At 39.2% G+C, this 9,468-nt stretch overlaps 1 protein-coding gene across 3 annotated transcripts in view; it reads left to right on the top strand.

Annotated features, from left to right (window-relative positions):
- The first annotated feature begins 1,638 nt into the window (after window positions 1–1,638).
- insyn1 (inhibitory synaptic factor 1) overlaps window positions 1,639–9,468 on the top strand; it is a 59,624-nt gene continuing 51,794 nt past the window's right edge. The window contains exons 1-3 of one of the 3 annotated variants that reach the window (XM_059564521.1): window positions 1,639–2,315; window positions 2,595–2,895; window positions 3,175–3,968. In XM_059564521.1, coding sequence (XP_059420504.1) covers window positions 3,825–3,968 — 144 coding nt within the window. In that variant the 5' untranslated portion in view covers window positions 1,639–2,315; window positions 2,595–2,895; window positions 3,175–3,824. Of the gene's footprint in view, window positions 2,392–2,594; window positions 2,896–3,174; window positions 3,969–9,468 lie in introns of all 3 variants that reach the window. The other 2 variants (XM_059564523.1, XM_059564522.1) reach the window with 2 other exon arrangements.

Below are 9,468 nucleotides of genomic sequence, written 5' to 3'. Positions count from 1 at the left end.
TCTATGACTTTTAAAGGCATATAGCAAGGACATCTTTCTGTGCAAACGCTCCTCCAAAGCCTACACGCTTCTACGTAGAACAATGCCACATCAGCCTCCACCTACACAGACCCACACACACACACACACACTCACACACTCTGACCCTACATGTGAAAGTACACACACACATACACACACAGACACAGTGCTACACACACTGGCTTTACGTATAAGCGTATTCAAGCGCCCGAAGCATTATAGATAATCTTGTTTCACAGATACGCAGAGCACATTGCCTTTGGGATGCATTTGCTTTTGTAAATGGAGAATTCACCAATCACACTCTTCACAGCTGTAGATCAATAGCCCTTAATTAATCCACATCTAAATGCATAATCAACTCATAACTAGATTTGCATTTCCTGAAGGGAATATCAGCCATTGCAAGGAAACAAATAATTATGTTTCTACAGGTAAGTTCAGGTTTCAGGCTTTTCTCATTGCTGGCCGGATGGTAAAATAGATGCAAGAAAGAAATGACCAATCAGAATACTGAATGCAAATTGATGCGAGGGAAATGACTAATCAGAATGCATATGCAAATATGATGAGATTACATTTCTAGACTGAAATTATCAGCAAAACTGTTTGAATTGAGTCATTATACAAAGTGGTTTGAGTTGAACTAAGAGCGGAAATTTATGGAGAAGAAACAATACAAAGAAATAATAGGAAAGTCAATACAGTGCTCTGAAAACTCACAAAGAAACATATGTTTGAAGCCAAATGTGCACATTGTATTAATGTGCTGAGTTTATGAAGGGGAAAATGTTTTATTGATCAAAGTGGAAGATACAAAAGGGAATATTTTACTCTGCATCATTTTTTCAATTTGTTGGAGCCTGTGAGTGATGAATGAACATAACATTTTAGTAACCCTGCCTTCAGGGGTCTGAATCGAGCTTGAGATTTATTTGCAAAATATTTGCTAATCAACGGCCTTACTATTAATCAGAATCAGAATCAGAATCAGCCGTTTACTATCAATTTGGAGTTTATGAACTTAGTTAATAGTGAATACGTGTTCTCCAATCTAAAGTGTAATCGAATATTTAAATACCTTTAAAACAAGAAGCACATTCATAAGACATGAAATTGTGTAAGATAGCATACCTTGATTTCACTTTATTTATTTTAGAAAAAATAGAAGATATGAATGAAATTTTTTTTTTTTTTTTTTTTTTTAGCAACAACAAAATTCAGTATTGTTTTCGATAATACATTTACTGAAATTATTTCTAATATATATATAGAGAGAGAGAGAATATGTATTTAAATGTCATATCATTGTATATTATACTTGGTTAATGTATGCTTAAAACAAGAAAAAGAAAAATAGGAAGTACAAAATGGAAAACTAGTCTTAGTATGTAATGCAATTTTGTTTAAGTCAGTTTATGAAATGTTATTTATAACATATATTGGGAGAGTGAATGCCTATAGGCACCCATAAAGATAATAGAGGGCTATGAATAAACAGATAAAGGGAGACATAAAAGAGAAACAGTGTGAAGCTCTGTCTCTTTAAACCTCCTGGTCCCTCCTCCTCCCGCCCAGAGCCAGAGAGAGAGCCGTCTTCACTAGCAGGCAAAGCCTGTCCATAAACTCCAGCCTCTTTCCCCTCCATCTGGCAGGAGGGACCAACAGAGAGAAAGAGAGAGAGAGAGAGAGGGGGGGGGGGACCAGAGTGCGCGTATATCCACAGGGTTTAGAATCGGAGGCAAAGGCAGCATCCCTCCCTCAGTCAGAGACTGTCGTCACGGCGACAGGAGGTGTCTGTTCCACGGCCGAGAGACGGAATGCAAGGCGGAATCGGCAGCTAGTGGTTGCCGCAGCAACAAGAGCATCTGAGGACTTCCAGGATTCCATGCAGGAGCAGAGAAGCCAAGGTTCCCGGGGGCTCGAAAAGAGGGGAACCGGGGTCAATCTTTCATCCACCATCTCCTCCCTCGCTCCTACTCCTCCTCCGCTGCTGCTTCACTTTTTCTTTGAAGGACAGCTTTAAATGAATCCTCCTGCTGACAGTGGGCAAGTGTGACTGGACGGACACAGAGAGTGGGACTCTGTGTTGGAACAGCAGAGAGGGAAGTGGGGTTGATTGGTAGGAAGACGGCGTGTGTGAAAGCGCTACAGTCAATTGATGGTGACTGACGCCGCAACAAAACGGGGAGGATGATCCGTGCCTAGCTGAGCCGAAAACTGTATTCCTGTTGTTCCTCAGAAGGGAGGGAAGGCAAACCTGCACGCACTTTCTACCACTGACCAGGGGAGAGGTGAGAGAGAAAAAGAGTGCTAGAGAACCCTGTTTTATGAAGTGTATTTCCACGGGGGCTGGTGTGATTCAATTTGGTGAGCGTGTTCATTTGTATCTGTTCTTCTTGGTATCTCATTGTTGTCTGTAATTGATTTTGTGTAGCAAAGCTTGAACATGGTTAAAAGAGAAAATCAAGATATTTGTTTAAGGAAATTGAATGTGGGGGAGAGAAAAAAATGACAGGAAAAGAGACGTTACCAGATAAACAGAGAAACTGCTCTCCTTCTTGTCTTCCCAGGTGTTGTCTTTTTCGGCAGTGGTTTGAAGGGTCAAGTTCTCCTCCTTTATTCCCTTCCAATTCTACCTGGAGCAAAATACATGGAATTTACATTCTCTGATGGCTTTTGAAGAATGCCATGCTATTCTAAAAGAGTAACAACTGGATTTCACCCGGTATCAAAGGGAACTGGATTGAGATTCAACTCTGTCTCTATTTCCATATAATGAGTGAGAAATTTCTCTCTAACCTGGACGGATGTGCCATTCTGTCTGACACCCCATGAGGGATTACGTGTGAAACGTTCATCATAACACTTAATGTAAGTGTAGTTGCAATTTTACCAATCACTCTGAAAGCATTATGTCGGTTGAGACACACATGCACAAATGCACAAGGACAAACACACACACACACATACATACATACACACACACACATATATATATATATATATATATATATATATATATATATATATATATATATATATATATATATATATATATATATATATATATATATATATATAATGCGCACATACAATCGTCGTGGCTTTTTAGCTGAATTAACATCCTCTCTCTCTCTGCTTTTCTTTCAGGTCCAGTTCAAGGAAATACAAAGTTGGAATATTTCACCTTTTTTACTCCAAACACACACACACACACACACACACACAAAAGAAAAAATGTTTTAGATTTAAAACAAAGAAGTAGTTCAGAAAGAAAGGCATCTTTGGGAGTTTCCTTTTTTCTTCCTGAATTGGATTTTACGAGAGTTCACAGTGGATCAGTCTCTCATACAAGCCTCCTAGCCATGTCGTCCATGGAAGAGAAGAATTCTGTATCATAGACAACTGATTTCCATCCAAACTTACCGCTAAGGACACTAAACACATGCTAGGGTGAAATGAGCCCCGCTTCCTGCAAATTTTCCTTCTTCATCCTGGAGTTTGGTTGTTTCTTGGATCTAACAACCTAACTGTCCTTCCATGATTTCAGCACCTTCCGTTCCATCTGCGTCTGTCCCGAGATGCCCCACCGTACACAGCAAGAGGAGGTTTAACCCCAGACCCAGCGAGGTCTCTCGGCTGCCCAGGCGTATTTAAGATGTTGAACCCTTCCCGTGTGGCCCGAGCCCCAGATCGGATCAGTAGCACTGCGGCTCCAGGAGGCCCCAGACATGGATCGTGGCTCGGCTCGCCCCTGCCCTCAGCGCTCCACACCCCGGCCCGTGAGCAGCCTGTGAAGGATGTCCCAGAGCGGAGCTCCAGCCCGGGAACCCTCTGAGACCCCCAGTCAGAGAGAACAGATCCGTAGCCACATGAAGATGGTGATCGAGCAGCTGGAAGGAATCCTCAAGGAGCTAAAAGATGTGGCGCATGAATTGCGGGAGGTAAGGATCAGGAATCCTTTGCTTGCCTTTAACCTTTGAGGGAAAATAGTAGGTTCTGTTTGGACTTTAGATGACTGGTTTCTCCAGCAGGAGATAAATAATGAATGTTTTCCAATTTGGGCTGGCATGTTGAAGCAGTACCAGTGTGGTAGGGAGTCAATGTAGCCTCATTACACTAAGAAACCAAAGCGAATGGCGTTAACCTGAGAATTAAACCGTCTCGGGAACTAAAGAGAGGATATTAGCTCTTTTATTCAAAGACAAGGTACTTTTTTCCCATGCATGAATCTGTTGCAATGCCAAATGATGGCATGGACAGATATACAGAGGTATTCAGCTGAGCAAAATAGAAAGGGAATGCAAAAGTGAGAGGCAGAGAAAAAGGGAAAGAGGTGTGCAAGGTAGGAGTCGAGCTTGGCAATGCAATAGTTATGTAAGCACTTTGTTATCGGCTGGATTTCTACTGTATTCTACCAAGTGCCATGGTTACAAGATGAAAAGATTCCACTGTGTGTGTGTGTGTGTGTGTGTGTGTGTGTTTGTGTGTGTGTGTGTGTGTGTGTGTGTGTGTGTGTGTGTGTGCGTTCCTTTCTCTGTGTTTGGGAGTGAGCTGACTGCATATAAAAAAAAACAAGTATGTGTCTGCGTCATTGTTACATTTCATAGATTCACGTGCATTCTTGTGTCTAAGAAAGGTACAGAAATGGGCAAGGCATTGGTGAACAGTGAAGAGATTTGCGCATGCATGTTTGGCTTTATATGAAAGAAAATAATGAATTCTTTAGTTTCGCTCCCTCTCCATATGGACATTAAATATTTCAGTTCACTCTGGCAAGCACACCAGTTAAAACTTGCCCTTCCCGAACCATCCGTCATCCTCTCAGCTCCCGGGCACCGGCATCTGTTCCCCTCCAGAATATCCCATGCAGCTCACACCTCCAGACTGTGTGGCGTGGAACTGGTGGAGGTCAGACTACAGCAGAACTACAACATCGAGTCTTTCCCTCATGCACGAACGTGATTGATGATGTGGGACAAATGCTCGCTCTGGCTATTTATAAACACCGGGACTCTGCATAGCCCGGTAAACGGCTCTTCGCCCACACTACATATGGATCGGTCTAAAAATAATGTCAAAAACTCTGAGACGAGTATGCTTTCAGTGTGAATGCTGACCGGAGAGTGTGTGCTGAAGAATTTGGGATGGCTTTAGTGCTTTACATTTGGGAGTATTGATGATAAGTCCGGGGGAAGATGTGTAGATGGTGAATGTCGGATAAAATCTTTAATTCATTTGGCTGTTTTAGAGGACTAACTGATAGATGACACTCAGTGCTGAATGATACTTCAGGGATGCACAATAATGGGGTCACATCACACATAATGAGACTGCAGACTCTGCTTGAGTGTGTGTATGTGTGTGAGAGTTTTTTTTACTACATTGTAAGGACAGAATGTCTCCATAAGGATGGCAAAAGCTGAAGTCACATACATTTTGGGGCTAGTAAGTGGTCTTAAAGAGGAAAATGGCGTGTGTGTGTGGGTGTGTGTGTGTGTGTGTGTGTGTGTGTGTGTGTGTGTGTGTGTGTGTGTGTGTTTGTGTGTGTGCTTGACTATGTGTGTTTATACCCTTAACCCTATTTGACTTCAAAGTACTGCAAGTTTGTGCTGAGATGGAAAATACTTATGTAACTCTACCAGTAACTTACATAAAACGGCATAAACAGCTCTGAATTAGTCATCACTTCAGTCATTCTGCAGGAATTTAGCATCTCACACGAGTCTGAAGTCTTTTCGCATCTCCTCCCATCCGCTCAAACTGAGATTCAACCCTCCAAGCTTTTGCTGCTGCACTTTTTAATTAATGCTAACTGCCGCAGGCTAAGATCATCCTTGCAAACAGACGTTGAGGGAAATGCTGCCATTCTTTTTCCTCCGATGTTCGAGTAGGAGACATAGTGTAAACAGAAGGAGTGGTTAAGGCAACCCTTTGATGATGGGTTGCATTAAAATAAAGACAGCAATGCATTTTGTCTTTTTGGAGGAAGCATCACTGTCTCACTTAGTGCACTACATGAAAAAAAGACATGACTGAAAGAAAAAGTTTTCCTAAATTAGAGTCAGACTTGACAGCTAGTGATCACCATTTGACATTTCTGATAATAGCTAATAACTTTGTTAAAAAGGTCATGCGAGTTTGGAGCGCCATGATAGGCCAATGATGACTTAACTTTACTGACCCAATTTAGATGTGATTCCTTCCACAGAATTTTGAACAAAAACTCTGTTATTTCCACAATAATCATGCAATTAAATATTAGGTACACTAAGGTTCTATATGGTAACGTCAAAATATAACAATGAACAATAATTTTGCACCATTTATTAATCTAGGTCAGTGTTATTTTAGAATTTAGATACTATCATAGTTTTTATGAATATTTTGAATAATTTTATTTATTTTTATTTTAGTTACACTTTTAGTTATTTAGTTGTGTGGTCTTGTCATTTTAGTAGTTTTTTATGAGTATTTTTAGTTCTATTCATTTTATTTTATTCTATTTATTTATACTTTTTTTTTTTTTACAATTTTAGTCTATCAAGTTAAACTAAATTAAAATAAGTAATGTTGCTGAAATAGCCAAAATCGTGTATATATATATATATATATATATATATATATATATAATTTAATTTCAGTTCATGTTTATATTTATTCCAAGTGGTTTTAATTTCAGTTTTGGTTAACCTTAACAACCCTGATCTAGGTGAACATTCATTTCTAGATATGCTAATGCATATATATATTAGGGGTGTAACGGTACGCAAAAATCACGGTTCGGTATGTACCTCGGTTTTAAAGTCACGGTTCGGTTCATTTTCGGTACAGTAAGGGAAAGAAATGCAAATATTAAACTGCAGGTTGTTTATTGCTATAAACTTTTTTTTAACAATTTGTTTACACTTTTTAAAATACTTTTTAATAAAATGTATATAAAATAAAAAAAGAATAAGAAATAAAATACTGCTGCAAAGTTCTCCACTAAATACAATACTCTCAGTCTCAAACCAATATCATATAATAAAATAAAATGAAAAATATAAATAAATAACTTTGATTACATACAGTGCAGCATTACCAATCCCAGCTTGTTGGCCTGCTCATATTTAAAAAATATATATTACTCTTCCAAAGTGTAAAGTTTTTTTCCTAGTTTTCAAAGTGTAAAGTTTTCCTAGTTCCTAGTTGTAGTGATGTTCACACTCACGTGATGCCTTTTGAAAACATTAGGCCGGTGACACACTGGTATATTGCACCTGTCAAACATAGTCTATTTTGCCGTCAATACTGTTGACGGTGTCCTTTATCAGTAGGCTTTATATTTATGCTCAACATGAAGTATAGATATTGTTGTCGTGAAGACAAGAGCCTGGTCTGTCGGCGCCTCGGTGGTCTCCCTCTATGTCACCAACAGCAGTAGCAGTGCGCCAGTGCTGCGTCAGGAACGATTCTGGTGTGTAAAGACACAGAAAATGTGAAGCAGCCATCACGCAACTGACACGCAGCAGAAACGCCACGCTCACGACATGCAGCCAGTGTGTTACCTGCCTTATAATCAGCTGCAGGGCGGGATTTGAGCTGAACGCGGAGACTTCCGCCACGTAATATGTTCGTTTGGAAACACGAAAATGTACCTATGTTCCGCACAGAAAAAATTGCATTCGGCCATTCGGTACACACGTGCACCGTACCAAAAGCCCCGTACCGAAACGGTCCGGTACGAATACACGTACCATTACACCCCTAATATATATATATATATATATATATATATATATATATATATATATATGTATATACTGTATATATATATATATATATATATATATATATATATATATAGTTGAATAAAATAATAATTAAATGCATTATAAATTATGTATTGTTCAATTTAAAATGTTTTCTAAATGAACATTATCAACAATGCAATATATTTACGCTAACATACTATTAATATGTGATTTAATTGTTATTTCATTAATCTGTAATTGTTAAAGTTAAACTTAGAGCAATCTATATGTTTTATTTCATTATTTATTTCTGGATTAAAGCAATATATTATATTTGAATCAATTTGAATAAGTGTGCCAACTCGGGTACTTACCTTGATGAATTTAATGCACTTACTAGTATCCTCATCCAGGCTTTTAACTGCAAATCAGCAGGTTTGATCCCACTTAGAGGTGATCCATTAACTACAGACACTGTTTCTGTTCTACCATCGTGTACTTGAGCAGACCACTTAACCCATAGCTGCTCCAAAGGGACTCATTGAAACTGCCCTACTGTAAATTGATTTGGATTAAACTATCTATATGTATTAAGCACATTACATTATTCATAATAATGTTATACGATCTCACTCCACATGCACATGCATTTCTACTGGTCTTTGTTTAAGCGTAGCATTGTCATGATGACTGAAACAGACAGCGGTCCCCCTGGAGTCAGCTAGTAGTTGCACTGAATTTGATGATCAATATATTTCATTAATGAGTCGATTCGCTGCCACTGTCCTCAGTGAGCCGATTGGCTCTGAATTCTCTGTGGTGCTAAGCGCAACATGCAAAAACCATCAATAACATACACACTCCCATTACGGTTAAACACCCCTGATGCATAACAGGCCCACACAAGATGTCTATGGATTGTCAGAAAATACAAGTGCTTGAAATTAAGTGTCAGAAGAGATTGAATAAAGTGTCATTCTTTCCAGGGAAGAGAGAGAGGAAGTAGACGGAGACAGAAAGACACAATACGGAGAGGAGACTGTGTCTCACAGCATGTAATGAGAGGGACGAGTGTCATTTGGACAAAGAGTACTTATCTTTGCTCCAGTGCAGTGTCTGCAGCTCGGTTAAGTGTCTGTGCCTGAGCTCAGTAATTTGAGAGATTGGTTTATCACACAGAAGCAGAGGGAGTGATGCAATGGCAAACATGGCTTTCTGAAAGTTGAGATTTCAGACCAAATGCTCGGCCTCTTCTAATGTCCTCACTCAAATAATAATGAGACGACTCGTTAAAGGAATCGTTTGTCCCAAAATGGACATGCTGCCATCGTTCAGGCACACCGGCGTCGTTCAAAACTCGTACAATATTCGTTCTTCTTTTGAAACACAAAATAGGGATTTTAAAGAATGCGCTGTTTTTCCATCTCATGCAATTATAATGAATTAGGACTGTAGCTTTCATCTATCAAAAAGGATGCAGAAGCACCAGATATAATGATTTTTTTTCTACACTTATCGATTCGTAATGGTTGCATTTCATGATTTCCATAATTTCCAACATTTTTCTAGACAGATGATTACAGCATTTCACCAGGTTTGTAATGAGAAGCGTTTGTAAACCTGCTCTCAGAGGCTTTCCTGCAGTTTTCCACCAAAATGAAAGCTTGTGTTTGGATTGATGTAAGGGTGAATAAATTATGACATGTTT

This window comes from Carassius carassius, chromosome 13 (assembly GCF_963082965.1).
Source record: "Carassius carassius chromosome 13, fCarCar2.1, whole genome shotgun sequence".
NCBI lineage: Eukaryota > Metazoa > Chordata > Actinopteri > Cypriniformes > Cyprinidae > Carassius > Carassius carassius.
This window is presented reverse-complemented; position numbering and strand designations above follow the sequence as displayed.